This window comes from Sebastes fasciatus, chromosome 13, assembly GCF_043250625.1.
Source record: "Sebastes fasciatus isolate fSebFas1 chromosome 13, fSebFas1.pri, whole genome shotgun sequence".
In the NCBI taxonomy this organism is placed as follows: Eukaryota; Metazoa; Chordata; class Actinopteri; order Perciformes; family Sebastidae; genus Sebastes; species Sebastes fasciatus.
Window position 1 is genome coordinate 29,836,707 of NC_133807.1, and position 18,662 is coordinate 29,855,368.

At 40.5% G+C, this 18,662-nt stretch overlaps 3 protein-coding genes across 8 annotated transcripts in view; 2 read left to right on the forward strand and 1 right to left on the reverse strand.

Moving 5' to 3' along the window:
* The first annotated feature begins 824 nt into the window (after positions 1-824).
* LOC141781202 (meteorin-like protein) lies at positions 825-7,093 on the forward strand. Of its 2 annotated transcripts, none has more exons than XM_074656771.1 (4): positions 825-1,696; positions 2,297-2,730; positions 4,862-4,921; positions 6,220-7,093. In XM_074656771.1, the coding sequence occupies exons 1-4, from the start codon at positions 1,611-1,613 to the stop codon at positions 6,555-6,557; spliced, it is 918 nt and encodes a 305-aa protein (XP_074512872.1). In that variant the 5' UTR covers positions 825-1,610; the 3' UTR covers positions 6,558-7,093. The 2 variants fall into 2 exon arrangements, with proteins under 2 accessions (XP_074512872.1, XP_074512873.1); XM_074656772.1 differs by having other exon boundaries at positions 2,297-2,709.
* Positions 7,094-9,931: 2,838 nt separating this feature from the next.
* Positions 9,932-11,939, reverse strand: aqp8b (aquaporin 8b). Its single transcript, XM_074656788.1, has 5 exons — positions 11,528-11,939; positions 11,015-11,141; positions 10,703-10,917; positions 10,255-10,389; positions 9,932-10,131 (listed from the first exon to the last, which is right to left on the reverse strand). The coding sequence occupies exons 1-5, from the start codon at positions 11,791-11,793 to the stop codon at positions 10,089-10,091; spliced, it is 786 nt and encodes a 261-aa protein (XP_074512889.1). The 5' UTR covers positions 11,794-11,939; the 3' UTR covers positions 9,932-10,088.
* Positions 11,940-15,305: 3,366 nt separating this feature from the next.
* The window catches only part of arhgap17b (Rho GTPase activating protein 17b), a 31,629-nt gene continuing 28,272 nt past the window's right edge, over positions 15,306-18,662 (forward strand). For 3 of the 5 annotated variants that reach the window (XM_074656781.1, XM_074656782.1, XM_074656780.1), the window contains exon 1: positions 15,306-15,735. In XM_074656781.1, coding sequence (XP_074512882.1) covers positions 15,683-15,735 — 53 coding nt within the window. In that variant the 5' untranslated portion in view covers positions 15,306-15,682. The remainder of the gene's footprint in view (positions 15,736-18,662) is intronic. The other 2 variants (XM_074656783.1, XM_074656784.1) reach the window with 2 other exon arrangements.

The window sequence follows — 18,662 nt, forward strand, 5'->3', positions numbered from 1 at the left end:
GACCCAATCTGACCATCCTGGGACTCCTGTGAGGAAACTCTGTCTGGCTTCTCTCTCACCAATGCAAAATCATTTAAAAACAAAAATTACAACTTTGCCATGTCTAAAATGTGTCATATACTCATACCATATAAACATGCACTATCTAACTTTAAACATGTACTATCTGCAACCATCTTGGACTCTAACCATTGGCGCACTTTACACTTACTTTACACTATACATCCTATATACATTTACTTTACACTATACATCCTATATACCACTTTATAGACTTCACATATGCACATATTACATTTATTTATTGCACATACTACATTTATTTATTGACGGACTGCACACACTATGTTCACCCATTCACTCTGTATCTTTTATATCTCTATTTATTGTTTTTATAATTTTTGTATACCTTTACCTCTCCTGTGTTTCACTCTGTTTGCTGATGTTGCTGCTTTGACACCTGAAACTCCCTCCAGGGATTAATAAAGGTTCATCTTATCTTATCTTATCTTATATTCTGCATTCATCCCCAAATGTTTTGTAAATAAGCGTTTATTTTCCAATATCATCCAAACTTCCAAGATTAAGTGACTTGGGCAGCGAAGGCTTCTCCTGCAGCTGTGACAAACATCTGGCCAAAATTCTCCATACAAGTGTAATTTACTCAACGACATAGCCATCAAGAAGCTGAAGCCTTTGATGTGATGCTTGCTGCCCTGGAGGGTCTAAACCTCCAGAGAGGCTGCAGCCCTCTGAGGCCTTGCTGCCTGCCTGCTGACACGCTCTGCAGACTTTATACCTCCACAAGATGTCGCCACCAGCAAGACTTTGAAACGGTGCCAAATTCTGTTCTCACAAAGGAGCCCTGCAGCCAGCTGGGTTAAAATGAAGTGGAAGCACTCATCCACAGTGGATGAATCATTGCTGAAAGCTGGTAACGTTTGAACTCATCTTACAATATTAGTGGTTGTTGAGTTACAGCCTCCTCCTCCTCCTCCTCCTCATGAGTGCTGAAAGCTGCATGAGGACTACATTTTGTCCTCCAGATGTGAGGTCAATGGTGCACTGCATCATCCCGCCACTAGATGAAGCTCCAGCACAGAAACACACACACTTTTATACACATTTCCCTCTTTATTTTGTCTATTTTTCGGCTGGCCTACTTTTTGAAATGCATAAAGATGAGATTACCTGCTATGGCGCAGTGAGTGACGTAAAGTTTGATTCATGATTTGGTGATCAAATTAGACTCAATTTGATCATTTTTGGTTAATTGTATTTCAGTTTTGCTATTTTCATGTCGGATATAAAATGCAAAAAGTAAAATAATAAACCTGCCTCTCAGAAGTGGATGAATTACTGGTGTAAAACAGATGGCTGAAGGCTTTCAAACTGATTGTCTTTGCTCTCTAAAGAGACAAAGAGTCCAGCAGCCAGCCAACAACTGGATCAGTCCTAATGAGACAGAGAGGAAAAGAGGGAGTATCTAGTGAAGTTGAGTCACAGTGTCGCGTCGCAGCAGAGCTCTTGCAGTCTCCTCTCGATAACACACTTTCTAACTATGCACCACCGTCCACTTCTGTCTGGATGTTTGTCTTTATGTGGGTGAGATGTTGCCAAATGTGATTATTCTGATGTGCATGCTGGGTCTGCAGTTACTGCACTGTGCAGCTGACCTCTGCAACTGGACTGGAAGGTGAGGAACTTCTCTCATTTCTGCAAGATTATTGGCCTTTTAAAGAGGGGGATTTTAATAATAACTTAAAGTGCAAACATGGCCTTTTAAAAGGCAACTCTTCTAATGGTTTTACTGCTTTTAATACAGGCTTTATAGATCCGTTAAAAGCCATTAATTAGAACAACTTTTGGTTTACTAGGTGCTGTGGAAACGTCCAGAAATGACCTGCAGACAATCTGTACAAAAATCCAAAGTTTACAGCTGCAGATTTGATGATTAAAAGCCTTTTATTAATAACTTATTAACATTTAAAACTGCAGATTTGATGCTTATTAGATAGTAAGAAACACATGAGCATTTATTTATGAATTATCAGGCTAACATTTGTATCTGCATTATTATGAAATAGAAGGATAACTCCAGCCAATGGGGTGTTCTACAACCTGGCAACCTAAATTTTGTTCTTATTAATGGCTTATAGCTATAACTATAATCAAAAAGCATTAGTAAATTATGTATTAACCATTTATAAAGCAACTAGTAATAATGTGATCCATGCAACATAGCAATAATTTGAGTTTCACATTGATGAATTTGTTGTTTTCCCTGCTGATCCAGCGGTTTTGCAGCTGGTTTGGACTCCCGGATTGTGCTCCAGGTGCAGCTGCGGTGTACTTCGGGCTCTGTGAAGTGGATCTACCCGGGTCAGGCTCTCCGGGTGGTTCTGGAGCCCAACCTGTCCTCCTCCTCCAGGAGCATCACCACAGTCTGCATCCAGCCGTCTCCATCTCTCCGCGGGGCCAGTGTGTTCATCGAGCGGTCCGGAGAGCTGGAGCTGCTGGAGACGGAGGACGGGAGGCCCGGGCAGCAGGTGTTCTGTTTCCGGGCTGATGGACCTCACAGGCCGGCTATCTACCTCCAGTCCAGCCCGCTGAGAGACGGACTCTGGAGCAGACGCACGATGGGCTTCAGATACGAGCTGCTGGGCAACAGGAGAGCTGCAGCCACCGTGGGCCACAAAGGGCTGCAGAGTGAGTGGACCTGCTTTAATGGTACTTCATAAAGATCCATTAAAAAAATATACACATTTTTGCACCATTATAAAGGGTTTAGTATAAGGTGTAACAAACTTTTGGGTTGCCAGGTTGTGTAAAATCTAATTTTTCTGATGGAACCATATCCTCCTGGGAACCGAGTAAAAAAAGAGTCTTCCAATTACTTTTTTTGTGTGATTTCCTTCCTAGTTAGGGTTAGAAGAAAAATTTACAATTTAAGCTTTTTTAACTTTATTTTTTATTTTACAGCATGTCCACTGTAGTAGTGGACCACAGGACCATTTCAGTGTGAAAAGACTAAACAAATGAACAGATTATGGCTGTAGAGTGATATTAAACCAAGAATACATTCAACTTGATTAAAAAAAAACACATGCCATATCACTGGAAAGCCCATGATGTCCTCTTTACAATACACCAGGGGTTGCTAGAGTAAGTCAAAAGAGTAAAAGGATATGCATGTGGACAAAATGTCCACTACAGAGGACACATGTCAATGGGCTGGGTCTCAGGAGGATATAACTATTTAACCTTTTGGAGAGGGGCTGCAGAGGATCATGACCAAAATAAATGTATTAATAGATTACCAACACATATAGCTGCCTTATGTAATGGATGAATATCAATAAAAGGGATTTTTCCACAATCTGGCAACCAAAAATATGCTCCTATTAAAGCTGCAGTGGTTAGAAAGGGAGCAAATATTATTGAAAAATGGTCACTATATCCTGACAGTAGTGCATGAGACAGGTAATCTGAAAAAAAAATCATGTGCCTCTGTGTCCTCCAGTGCTCCTAACGGCATCTGTAAGGTTTAACCGACCGGAGGAAAACAACCAATCAGAGCCGAGCTGGAGCCTTGCCATCTCTGAGCAGCTGTCATTCACTCGCGAACTCCGATCAAACGTTCAAACTAGGCAGCGCTGATCAAATATAAATCAATATTCTGTTACGTTAATGCCTATTTCTCCCCTCAAATGTTTTCAGAAACATATTGTAGTGTACTGTTTAGCTGTAAAATGAGAAAGTTTGTGAACCAGATCTGTTTAGGAAATACCAAGCACCGCCCACCAGCTGGAGCACAGCCAATAGGAACGCTCTCTCTCTCTGAAATGCCCTGTGATTGGCCAAAGTGTCACAGGCTAGATTTTTTAAAGCCTGAAAACAGAGCCATGAGGAGGTGCAGAAGTCTAGTTTTCTCCCAGAACACTTGAATTACAATATGCTGAAAGGGATTATTTGCACAATGATGCCAAAAACATTCTGCCTTTGCACATTTAGTGGTTTATAACTGTTTCATGAAGCATTAGTGCATACAATTAAGCTGTAAGTTACTTATAAACCCTTTATAAAAGGTGTCTTATTAGAAAGTGGCTCCAAACATAAAGTTTTAAAGCCATGTAATGCATTAACTGTCGTGGAGCGTGAGGGACAGACCAGTCCTAATTATAGGAGAAATAGTGGTTATTTAATTACAGACCCCAATCATGCTGCCTGGAGCATGCAGCTGCTGGTCAGTGGTGTGTTTTGTCTGGCTGTCTGGTTTCCATCGGGGGGGAGGACAAAGCAGCGAGGACAGAGCAGACCACGGGGCGGCTGAAGGGCACCGGGCCACAGGGCCTGAATTGAGACGGCAAATACTTTGCAGATTCCACAAATGCCTTTTCATTGTGCGTGTCTGTTTATTAGCATTTATCCATGTGTGCGGGCCGGTCCCAGTGCGGAGATGTCATCCTGTGTCCATAATAGACAGCTGCTGGTTTTTTATCTTTTCTGCATCGCCGGTCTGGCAGAAGAAGTGTTTGACTCCTGCAGCCTCCTGCATTGGCACAGGGGGTCATTCAATTAGGTGGATACAAAAGGAGTCAAACACGGGGTCAAGACCAGAGAGGGGTTTTGATGTGGTGGGTAGAGAGCTTAAACACAGGAGCAGCATTCCTTCATTTAACCCCTGGTTTCTTCTTCCTTTTGATGTGAGGAGGGAGATGAATGAAGCCGGTATGTGTGTGAAGGGAGGAGAAGTGACACCCATCGATCAATGTCCGTTATAGAGCTTTGGGTCAGGCGTGGTTTTGGGAGAGACTGAATGATTGACAGATTTTCTGTTTTGATTTTCTCTGCTTCACAGCTTCATGCCAACCCTGCAACGATACAGAACTCCTCATGGCCGTCTGCAACAGTGACTTCGGTGGGTAAACAATGATCTCTACTCTACAAACCCAACATCTGTCTCTTACTGTACTATACAAACACACTGACAGAACACTATTACATTCCCACTGCAAATGTATGTATATATGTATTATTGGAAATCAATTAACAAAACAAAACAATGACAAAAATTGTCAAGTTATAAACCCTCACAGGTACTGCATATAGCATGAAAAATATGCTCAAATCAGTGTGCTGACTTGCATGTGATTATCATAAAGTGGGCATGTCTGTAAAGGGGAGACTCGTGGGTACCCATAGAACCCATTTTCATTCACATATCTGGAGGTCAGAGGTCAAGGGACCCCTTTGAAAATGGCCATGACAGTTTCTCCTCGCCAAAAATGTAGCGTAAGTTTGGAGCGTTATTTAACCTCCTTCATGACAAGCTAGTACGACAGGGTTGTTACCGATGGATTCCTTAGGTTTTCTAGTTTCATATGATACCACTATCTTCACTTTAAAACTGAGCCCGCTACAAGAAATTAGTGGCGTTAAAATGAATTTGCGTTAATCTTTTTTCCAGTTTATGCAACTTTATACGTCTGCTCTTCTACATTTATTTAAATAGTGTAAAAAATATTGTAATTTTTACTTTATTAGATTTATTTCACAGCTACACTCACTAGACTCTGTAGATTTTACACAAAAAACTTCTAATTTATACCAATATCAATACAATATAAAGTAGATAAATTTAGCTCCACCTGGACAAGCTGCTACAACACTAAAATGCTGCTTAAATGTTAATAATGCATCACTAATAATAATACAATAATATGTTACACCTTTATGAGTACTTTTACAATTGATTCTTTAAGTGTTTTGCTAATACAAATACTTTTGTAGTTTTATGATTAGTAAGATTTTTAATACAGGATCTGAATACGTCCTCCACCCTAAGTAAATGTTACTGAGATTAATGTTAAAAGCTGTTCTTTTGGTCTGTTGTGTGCCCAGAAAGCAGCAGCTCTATAGGCAGTGCAGACGAGGTCAAACAGATGTCGAGGGGAGCTGCAGAATGAGAGAGACCTGTGCTTTAGAGCAGAAGTAATAAATAGATCCACTGGGCTTCATTTATGTGCCTCAATCTCACAAACCTGCCGTGTTCATTTAACGATAAGGGAAAGTTGAGCAGCTAAGGTGTAAAAGACAGAAAAGAGACACAATTTAAAATAACATGTAGGAAAGATTTCTACATCCAAAGCACACTGATTTTTCTATTTAATTTCCTCTATGCAAGCAGTTTATAGATGGTTCTGCTCTTTCTTTCAGTGGTCCGAGGCCACATCAGGAATGTCTCCCACGACTCTGAACGGCAGACGTCGCTGGTGGAGGTGTCAGCAGCGAGGGTGTACTGGCAGCGCAGTGGAGTGTTTGAGCAACAGGCCGATGCCTCTGGGTCTCCTCCGTCCGTCCCATCTTGGCGTGGACACATCCACACCCTCCAGCAGTGCCGCGTGAAGCCCGGGGACGGAGAATTTCTCTTTACAGGGTCAGAACACTTCGGGGAAGCTTGGTTAGGGTGTGCCCCGCGATACAAAGACTTCCTGTCTGTCTACCAGGCCGCCTGGGCAGCGCGTCGGAATTCCTGTGACTTCCCTTTAGGCTGAGGAAGTGTGTTGTTGTTGTAGCACTACACTGAGCCCGGACAGGCATCCTCAGCCCTGGCACTGTGTGGATCCCTGTAATGTTGTCATGTGCCAGCAAGGTGGCATCCAGCGTCACCAATTCAATTGCTGAAAAAAACACACTTGGAGGAGCAGAGCAGGAGCAAACAGCAGGACCTCCTGCTCTGGGGCTCAGAGAGAGAGCAGGTCTTTGTCTGCCTCCCATCACTGCCCTTCAGTCCTGGGACACTGAGAAGGGGTCCCTCTTTGTGCTTCTCCCCACATCAACCGTTGTTCACTTCGCTGGCTCTGTGTGACAATTGCCCCCCTGAACTAAAGACTGAAGCACGGCCATTCATAATTGCCACTTTGTCCTATTAAATAGGCTTGTACATATATGACTGTGATTTATATTCTGATTCATATGTGCTTAAAGGTGCTCTTAATAAACCGCAAACAACTATTTGCTATGTAAAGATATAGTGGAGTAATGTCTACCTGAGCAGAGAACGAAGTCCCTCTCCCTCTGTGTGTATTGTAATCAGAGCTTCTCCGTGCTTTGTTGACAACGCCGGTCGGGCCGTACGTGTGTGCTTTTAGTGCATGTTTGTGCATGTGAGCGTTGCCTCACTGGCTAGCTCACAGGCCGCTGCTCTGCACTGCTCTCATACGGCGGTTACAGCTGATAACGCCATCCGGATCGACGGTACCACTGCAGAAGCGTATAGCACCCACCATCCGGTTCCCCCCTACGAGCCGCCGGCTCAGCTGTCGCCATGTTGAGAGCCATGCGGAGGCAATAGAAGTGCTCCCAATCTCGCATTTAGCGCCTTTAAGTTTAAAATCCTGTGTTTTGTTTTATAATATGGGGAAAGTAGCTTTCCCTTACATCTGTTCAGTTTCCATACATTACAGTATACAGCCACTTTACAAATTTAATTCAGAGACTATATGAAATCTTTTAGTAATTGAGACTTTAGGTAAAAACTTAGCTTTGCTTAACATCGACTTGACATACTTTAATAAATCATCTAGGGCTGTAAGTCTCTGTTTTTGTCAGTACAACTTGATATTTTAATATTTTAATTGTCCCAGGCTAGAAAAAGTTGACATCAAATCAAACATTTCCCCATTTATCTTGAGCATAAGCTGTTTTAATAAACTATAGGCCTTTGTGGATATCTGCCTTACAACATGGTGATCAGTGGCATTTGTTTCTTTTTATCATCAGATACAAATCTACAATTCATATTACGTTTTATATATATATAAATTTCCAACATAATTTGCAGATTTCTTTTTAATTTTAACAGACGATCTGGTCAGTTCATATAGCAGTATGTCTGGTGAAGTGTTTGGAAGTGAACAGAGCTCATGAACAGTGCATCAAAATCTAAATTTCATGAGGCCCTCCGGTTCACAAGAATACTCCGGCCCCTTAAGAGACCGGGTAAAGGCTTAAATGAATTTACACCCCCATTCTCCATCATATGCTGCATAATCCCTGTTTTCTTGGGGGGGGGAGAACGGGATTTATAGCTGAAGTATCCTACAAGCTTATTTCAGCCCTTTTTCCTTCTGCGTCCCATCTTCTCCCCCGTAATCAGATTCTTATGATAATAGGATAGCCCGGCCATAAAATGAAAAACAAAATCTCTTTAGATGGTAAAAAAGCTCTGAGCAGACTGAATTGGACGTTTTCTTTTGAGTTGTGTGGCCCCTGCACGGCCCGAGAAGACGAATGGACAGATGTGAGGCCCCAAAGCCTGCAGGATCCTCCCCTTCGGCCCCTCCCAGAAGAGGGGAACAATTAATTGACTTTTAAAGCGACTGCTTTCTTTTGCCTATTCCACACTTCTCCTTGGCTGAGCAGGGCTCACAAATTGGTGTGTTGAACTTTTTATGAGGACTAAATAGCTACCAATGAAAGTGTAAATGACTGTGTGGTGAATGGGGCCCACACAATGGCCCTGCAGTGACAAGGCCTCCAGCAGACATAATGACCATTGTCACGGCTGCTGTCATCTCGAAACCATCAGGGCTCATGAATCCAAGAAGCCTTTTACTCTCACTCCGTCCACTTCTTGTCTTTTCTTTATTTTTTATATTCTTGTTATCATTCATACGTCTCTCTATTGCTCCTCTTTTTATGCATCTTTTGTCTTTCAGTTTCAGTTCAAACTTGATTTTTAGACAATAAATTTAAAATATCTCAGCCACTAAAAACATACTTCTGGAATTGTTCTGGAAAAAAAAACATTTTCTGAGTACCCAGAAGTATCTATAAGACACGGTTAAAGGTTGCAAAACATATTATTTTGATAAATGTTGGCCAAAAATCAAGCTTTCCACAAACTTGTTTCATCCCGCAGAAGCCCAGTTTGACGTCTCCTCCCTCAGTATTGTCCCAGGGGGGCCACCATGTCAAATTTCCAAGCAAAATATAGCCTCTCTGCAGGCTTTTGAGACCACTTATTCTCATCTCTGGGAATTCCAGCAGGCTCTCATGGGGAATGAGCCCAGGAGGGCTCGGCCCCGGAGCCGCTGCGTGGTGCACCGGCAGGAGTCCACCCAGGCTTGGGGGGGTAATTGGTTTATCCCACCGCCTGGCCTGCTTTCCCATGTGGGCCACTGCTGTGGGGAGGCCCAGGGGTACAATATGGAAACAGCGTGATACCCTCCAGCGCCGAACAGGCATTCACTGCTCCGGCTATAGAGACCGGGGGACAGGGTACCGGGGACACAAAGCTGGAGCTGAGATGTCTCTTGGCTTTGAAAAGGTTGCCATTTGGTCTCCTTTTAACAGTCGGCAGCATTTGTGGTTGAAAATCTGAAGTAATTGAATTTTAGCTCAAGCTTTTTTTGTAAATGTTCTTCTCAATTCAGAAGGTAATGAGTTTGAGAGTTTTTCTAAAGTTTTACATATAAATGTCATCTCATGCACCTGTTTGAAAACTAGATTTCCCTAATGTCCTCCTCATAAAACAGTCATAGTAAACCTATATTTTATAATAAAAAGTCTTAGTATAGTATGTCAAAAAAGTCATATGTCATAAAAAGTCATAGTATAGTTTGTCATAAAAAAGTTGTAGTAAAGTAATAAAACACCGAGTCAAGGCACTACAATGAGAATACCAGAATGTATTTCTCCGAACTAGAGACACTTTTACTCAGCCTACTAATCATCTACAACTCTGTTTAAGTTTAACTTCTCCTAAAGTAGTGTGGTAGGACCAGTATCATTTTAAATGAACCTGCAAGCTAAGCATAATAATACATTCGGTACAAGCTTGCAAGCTTTTGTTTTATAACCATCAAACTCTAACCCTTGTACTTAGAGAATCAAGTTCAACACAAAAACCAACTATACCTTTTAATTATGTGAAAAAGTCAAATTTTATTGTATAGCAAAGAAAGCATAATGATACACAAACATTCTCGGTGGAACAAAAGAAGCGGGTTATATTGTAACTGTACTGTAGATGATAAAGCCATCTCGTGATTTATCCCGCTTGGGTTCATGTACTCATGACCTCATTTCAGAATGAGTCGAATCTTCCTGTCTCCAAGGAGGAGTCTGCAAAAACAGGAAAACAGTTTTTAATTTGTTCAGTCAGTAATGAAGCTTTAATCCAGATACAGTAAAAAATAGGATCCTTTTTAAGTATAAAGTGTAGGCTATACGTTGTGTTGCACCTACCGAACCAGCACAGCAGCTATTAGGCCTCCAGCGATGGGTCCAACCCAGTAGACCCAGTGATAAACCCAGTAGTTGCTCACTATGGCTGGACCGAAGGCTCTGGCTGGGTTCAGACAGGTGCCAGATACATCTCCACTGATAAAACAAACCGGTATGAGATATCCAGATGAGCTTCCCATTATTTAGAAAATGATATTTATGTGAATTTGAATCCTCCTTAATTGTATATTTTTGCATTTGCATCACTGCTGCAGCATAAACATGACATCCTACGGTCTTATGTGAGATAAAAATGCAAATTACATGTGATAATTTAAAATCTTTCACTTGGACAATCCTGTAAAATACCATGAATATATATATCTCTACATTTATAATCCACTTTATTGTAGAAATGAACTCATCTCTAGATTCACAATTCTTCTTCTTCTCACTCATTTTTACTCACCCGGCCAAGATGTTGATGATAACAGTGCATCCCACCAGGAATGGCACCATGGGGCTTCTGGTCTTGGCGTTGACGGCTCCTAGCAGCACCACCATGGTGACCAGGCAGGTCATGGCGACCTCTCCGAACACAGCTCCTCCTATTTCGCTGTCTGACTGCAGCAGAGCGAACGCAGCCCCGTGGGCTTTGGCGAAGTTCTCTCTCGAGGTCATCACCTGTGGGCATCAGCCATAATTCAGGTCTTGTTTTATGTTACATATAAGAGAGTATGAGATGGATGTTTTAATGACACAAAAAATGGCACAGGTTCACCTTCGCCATTGCAGCTCCAAGCACGCCTCCGACCAGCTGACATGCAAGATATGGGGCCACCATATTCAGCTCCATCCCCCCACATAGATAGATGGCCAGGGTGAATGGGGGGTTGAAATGGGAACCACTGCAGATACAAAAGTCAGGTTCTGCAGGTAAACTTCTGAGTTTTTGGAAATGTTCTTTTAACAAGATACAAAATTATTCATATAGTTCAACGCAGAGTGGTGTTATCTGATGCACAGAATCAGGTGAAAGAATAATGAATTTACAGAAGCACCAGAAAAATTATATTTCTAAATTAATTAAACATTAAGATACATATGCACTGAACGCCACCATAGATGAAGTGTTTTGAAATCCTATTTCTAATGAAAAAAACGTAATATATGTAGTTAATTATTGTCCATCCAACATACAGGAGATAATTCTATGATAACTAAGAAAACACTCATTATCTATGGCACAATAAACTTTGCATAATGTGTATAAGACATTAAAGATGCCCCTCACCTGATCTCAGCCATGCAAGCCACCATGACGGCTACAGCCAGGCCGTGCACCAGAGCTGGCTGAAGCCTCCCTGTAGACTCCCCGTTCTCGATGACCGACACGCACCCGATAAACACAAAGAAAGTAGTTCCCACCAGCTCAGCCAGACAGGGCTGAAATATCCTCTCAAATTTGTTAGGAGGTCTAGCCGGAGGTGGCTTTGAATCAGAAGACATGAGAGACGCCCCGACTTCCCCCATCTCCATCTCCATCTTCTCATCAGCCATGGTTCTTCAGAGAGGTCTGGTTGTGAGAGTGGAGGATGTAACACTGAGCAAGCTGACCTGAGGTGTGCAGACAAGTGTCTCTATGCCTGCTAATCACACGGACTTTGAAAAGAAAGGTTAGAGTCTAGGTAGAGCTGCTCCACTGAACTGCTGTGAACTCATTGACTCTTTTTCTTATTAATCCAGCATAGTTTGCTCATCACATGGGCCTCTCATTATAAGAGTGCACTTGCAAAGGTAAATATTTCATGCATTTGCTGACACATTTGTGAACTGTGCCACGAGCTGTTTAAAAATCAGCTAGTTTTTGTCAATGATTGGAACCTAATAATGTACTGTGAAGTTACACAAACATGTTTTCAGATGACACTTTTCCATGACAGGGCACAAAGCAGGACACAGCAGAGTCTATGGCAACACATGCAAAGACTTATTCTCCTGGTATTTTCATGCAGATACAGTCAAACTTCAGTACACTTAAAGTCAAATTTCTTAAATACTAATAATGATAAAACTGTGACAGAAATATTAGATAAGGCGAGATAAGGATCTAAGTGAGAACACGTGATAAACGTTTACCCCAGAGAAAGGTCTCTGGGAAAAAAGATTACTCCAAGTTACTTAGTAAATTAAATTGTATAATTTCATGATACAGCAGATTCCACTCACAAATGAATCATTTCCCAAAAGACGATCACACATTAAATGAAAGAATGTCGTGGAGGAGAGTTTGCACACAGACATCTCCATTTGGTGGATCACTTGCAGGAAACACAAAAGCAAATGTTTTAAATCCTTTGCTGTTTTTATATGATGGTTTGTTTATATTTGTAGGATGCATATTAAAGGATCAATATTTAGCACTGACAGCTAGTGTTTTAAAATGGGTACTTCAGTCCAAATTAAAAACACTGAAGCCGTTTGTTAGTGCTGTCTTGATAACCCAGCTGCACGCGGACCACCTAGAGAGATGTGTGCTGAGGCTTTTCAGGTCGGATAGAATCTAACGTTAACGTTATCTCTGTTGATCCATTCGGTTTGGTCTGTGTTTGCGTGCCGATTTGCTTCATATGTGGCAGTAGGGTGTTGAAATGGGCAGTGGACGGGATCACGCCGGCCAAAACAAAAACAGATGTTCCGGACCAGAATGGAAATTTCAAAGGAGAACATATTGGCTGTAGCATTGTTGTCGGAGAAGCCAGTATTTCAATTTAGCTTCGTAGTTTCCGTAATCTTTGATGACATATGGTCATTTTATGATTTATTACAGTAAATATATTACATATTGGTCCTTTTAATAAAAATAATTGAAGGTTTTCTTATGGTCACACAAGGATCATTTTGCACAGTGGTTGAGATCCAGCTGTAGGCAGAGATATCAGACACCAGGATCACTGAAGATCCTTTGGGTTGATGATGGTTTTATGGACTAACCTACAGGAGCTTGTGAGTAGACAAACATGAGTATGTGTCATAGAAATGTTGACTGCAAACTGACAGAAAAAGTAAAAGTTGCTCTTAAGATGCAAATAGAATCCATTTATTCAATACGCACAGGTGACACACTGTGAGAAAATGTGCACGTTTTTGTCAATGGATCATCGTCGGCACGTCAGCATCACCTGTGCAAATGTAATAAATTCTTTTTGCATCTCTCTGTCAGTGTTTGGGTAATTTTACTATGAAATGGGAGTGTTGATTTTGGAAACGCGCACCTAATATTGCTTTTTGAAAAGCCTGGATTCAAGAGCACAAACCCTTTTGCAATTCTTAAAGCTGCTTTTAATGACAAGACTTTGAAAGCAGCCATACTGAGTACAATGTGACTGAAAAGTTTGATGGCTAAATGAGGAATAGATATCCAGGAAAACGGGGACAAATTAAGCCTAATTTTATCACTACAGAAGAGAGTGTATTCTCTCTCAAAGCTGTTTTGTGTGGTTCTGAGTTCTCACTAGACGTGACGGATGTGAAACTAAGCTATGCCACTAGTTGTTCTTTAACATCAACAAACCGGGGTTAAAGTACCTTCAGCAAAGTTAAGACTTTTCCTCTCTATGCACATAGGAATTAACAGACTCCACATGTTTCCCTCCATTTATTGGGACCATATAGTCATTATCAGTCCCATGACAAACAGCTCATAGGTCCAATGACATTACTGCTGGTCAGATAGGAATGGTTTTACAATGTAGACAATATTGACCCTCATCCTATAGGCTGTGTTAGGCAGATAAGGCAGAGGTTTGCCTTTTGTCTGAACATGCTTTTCAGCTATTGTGAGCCTGAATATCATAAATAACAATGCCGACAGAGAGAATTCACTATTACTGTAATGCAGGGAGGCTGATTTGTGCACCATGAGAAAAATTAAATTCACCTCCATGGTATTTGGGTGGCGGTGCAAAATCTCAGAGGTAGAAATGATAGAACCCAAATTATCTGTATGTTCAGATACTATGGAGGACGGAACCTGCCAAAATAAATGAATAAATAAAAAAATAACTTGATAAATAAATAAATAAATATGCCATTACAAGTAGCAGAAATATTATTACAAATAAATGTAGTTATTCATAAATTGATAAAATTGACATAAATTGATGTTTCTGTTTTAATTTGCTTCTTATTTATTTACATTTGTATTAATTCCCCTTATTTATTTACTCTTCTGTTTGATTTCCACTTTTTTATTTATGTATTTATTTTTAGGAATTTTAATATGTATTTATTTATGTATGCACTTATTTTTAGTTATATATTTATTTTTGCATTTATTTATTTATTTTGTTTGTATTTATTTATTTTTGCATTTTTATGTATTATTATTATTATTATTATCATTTTTAAATGTATGTTTTTATTTCTGCATTTATTTGTGTGTATTTATTTATTTATTTTTGCATTTATTTTTATACAGTGTTATTTAGTATTTAGTATTATTTTTTTATATATGTATTTATGTACGTGTTTATTTATTAATTTTTGCATTCATTTTTATATATTATTATTTATTAGATAGTATTATTTTTATACGTATTTATTTATGTGTTTATTAATTTATGCATGATTTTCATTTTGCATTTCACCCCTTTTTTTATTTCCCCCCCATAATATACTACTTGGGATGAGTGACAAAATATCACAATGCCACTAGGTGGCAGCAGAGCGTTTAATAACGAACTGATCTCCAATCAGTCCAAAGTAACACATTACCTGCCAACCCTGACGTGACCAAGACTGACCCTGGATCAGCGGAATAAATGCAATTAAAAGCCTTCATTTTTGCTGTCATTTTTTTGTAAAGTGTAGTAATTTTGTTGCCATGTTTCTCCAAGTTGCTCCATTAGTTCAGCAATTTATATTAAATAATCATCCTAATTTTACACTAAGATGTGATTTTCTATGATAGAAAACTCTAAAAACGTGAATGACTTTGCCATGACCATGACAGGCCAATAGCTGAGTCAATGCTTTTTTTTTTCTTCTCTTTTAAAGGTATCACATGTCACCAGTGGGCCGTGCAGCTTTAACACAGTACACAGAACACAGTAGGGAAGTAAAGGCACTTCCTCCTTCCACCACACTGGTTGCTCTCAAACCAGCCACTTTAATAGGAAGTCGGATAATCGTGGCAACAATGTGGATCCAGCAGCGTGTCGGGAGCTGGTTCAACTGACTTCTCTGCTTTCTACTTTCCAATGACACCGAGATTAAATCAGTAAAACATCCAGTTTCTGTGCGTAAAAGTGTCTCCGGAGCGCAGCAGCCCTTTTTCTGCCACAATGGCTGCGACGTAGCGCAACTTTTTTGGATCAACGGTGGATGAACGACAGCTAACTTTTTACACACTAGCAGGAGACACAGAGGAGGAAAATAAAACAACATCATGAAGAAACAGTTTAACCGCATGAAGCAACTCGCCAACCAGACTGTTGGAAGGTGAGTGTTCCAATTGTTGCAAGTTGATGTCAACAACAGTTCCAGAACACAAATGTATCATATTATGATACATTTGTGTTCTGGAACGTCTGTTGTTGTTGCTTCTCATGATCTTTCAGATATTCTTCCATTGTCAGCTGTCTTGTTGGATCAGAAGGGCTGGGCCACGTTTTCTTTTTTTCTTTTTTTTTTTGCGTAATACCTGAATAGATTGTTAAATTAGAGGAAAGTAAAGCTTCCGTTTGCAGTTGAGTAATGTCAGATAGAAACTAAGCCTGCCCACATGTCACATGAACTTTGATTTTTTAGTGCAATACAAGAAGTCTGGAAAGGTAACCTAGTCTCCAGGTGTCATTTAATTAAGTATTAAGCTTTAATATCCTCCTACTATCTATGTGGGGCCTTATAGTGTATCTGTGATAGTTAGATTTAGGGCTGAAGCTAACACTTATTCTCATCAATTGATCTTTTTTTTTTTATTATCAATCCTCTATGAAATATAAAATGCCAATCATAAGGTCCATGAGCCCAAGATGACAAATTCAAATGTCTTATTTTGTCTGACCAGCACCCTAAAACACAAATATATACATTTTAAAATGATTTAAAACTGAGAAAAGCAGGAAATTAGCTCAATTTGGATGCAAGAACCAGGAAATATTTGCCATTTTTGCTTGATGTAAAAATATAAATCAGCTTTTGAGCAGTGGTCACACTGCTATACAGCGCCCGGGGAACAGCTTGGGAGGTCGGTGCCTTGCTCAAGGGCACCTCTCCAGCTACCAGTCCAGGTAGTTATTGAAATATATCCTATTGGAATAACTAAATAAATTAATTGGTTATCAAAATAGTTGCCAATTAGTTTTCTGTCAGTTGACAAATTGAGTTCTATGTAGATTAATTTCCTCTTTATATCTCTCAGTATACCGGAAAGCAGCTATTCTGGGCTCACAGAAGACATACAGCTCTATCTGACACCCACTGCTTTCACACCAGTACAGGTCTAAACAGTATAAGATCATATTTTAGAGTTACTGTTATTTCTGCAGTTGTTGTCAAGGGCGTGCACACAAACACTGTGGTGATACTGACACACACATACACACAATATCTATACCATCTCCTCCTCCTCTCCCTTCATCTCCGTCCCCACAGGGGTTTCCAGCCCTGCTCTCTATCAGCAGCCACCACTGAGACCATGTCTCCAGTTATTGCTCCTTTAATGGGGTCTGCAGATGATGCTCTCCTTAATGTCTCTTCAAAAAGACTTTCCAACCGAATAGCCTGTAGCCACTGGCCTCAGATTCCTCGAGTATACGTTCCTCCATATGTTGTGTAAGAGCAGTAAAACTCTACTGAGCGGAATGACAGCTTGCTAACTGAGAGGCAGAAGTGTTTGCAACCACATACACCCACTGTGGTGGATTACAGCTGGATACCAGGAAATCCTCTGGTGCCTCTCTCTGCACGACCAAAGCAAAGTGGGAGTTATGAATAAATGGTTTGCAGTATCGAGTTTAATTAAGAAGTGAAACTATGCAGTCGGTGATCACTACAAACAACCACGAAGGTCAAATCAGTGTGTTAGATATTAAAAGTTGTTTTTCTTCATTCAAATAGAAAAAAATGCCAATTGCAACCTCCCAGAACCTCAGATGACGTCTTCAAACATCTTGTTTTGTCTGACCGAAACTCCCAAACCCAAAGATAATCAGTTTATGATGATATATGACAAAGACAAGCAGCAAATCCTCTGACTATTTTCTTGATCACCAATGACCGAAACGATTAATCGATTATCAAATGAGCTGCTGGTTATTTTCTCTGTCGATCCCCGCATCGATTGATCGACTAATGATGACACAAACTTAAAGGCAGGGTTGACGATGTTCTCCAGTCTACACTATTTGTTATATTGGTTGAAATGGTCCTTACACCCCGACAGCGATCCATTACTGATGAGCTCTGAAAAAGGACCGGGAGAGAGCCGTCATCTGTAGCTTCTGTAATCCTGTAAAAACGTCTACCAATCACTGCGTTAATGAGAAAGTTTGTGACCCGGCAGCCATGTTGAGATCAAGTTGAGGAAATACCAAGCACCGCCCACCAGCCGGAGCAAACTTTCTCATTTTACAGCTAAACCGCGCACTACAAGATGTTTCTGAAAACATTTGAGGAGAGAAATAGGCATTACAGTAACAGAATATTAATTCATATTTGATCAGCGCTGCCTAGTTTGACCGGAGTTGTGAGTGATCGACAGCTGCCTCCGCCTCTCTCTGAAATGACCTGTGATTGATCAACGTCTCCCATCACGGATAGATTTTTTAAAGCCTGAAAACAGAGCCATGAGGAGGTGCAGAAGTCTAGTTTTATCTCAGAAGACTTGAATTACAATATGCTGAAAGGTTATTAAGGATTTTTTTGCCCAATGATGCCAAAACCATTCTGCCTACTGAAGCTTTAACAACCATAAACGTCATACTGATTGCCACAATGGCACTAGGATGACTTTTTTATAGTGCATTTGTGTCCCTCCATGACGGCTTGTGGTTCTCTGTTTGGTACAGGAAGGGCACGGAGGGTTTTTGTGGAGTAAGCATTTCCATGGTTGTTGACGGGGACACTGCGGAGGGCTGGGGGGGACGTCACACGCTAACAGAGGGCTGTTTACTATAAAAGAGGAAGCAGTCTGATTTACATGTAGTTGTTGCGGTGTGGTTTAAGCAGTGTTTATAAATCCTCGCATACCTCCGAAGCACTTTGGAGAGAGAAGCTTAACACAGAGCACTTTTAACAAAACTCATATAATACATGAATACAAACAGGTTTTTAGTGTTAGTGTATTCTGGGAGTTTGATTCATTTTCTCATTGGCTTATTAATCAAAAGTGAATTCACATAAACACACAGTTTCTATTCTTCTGA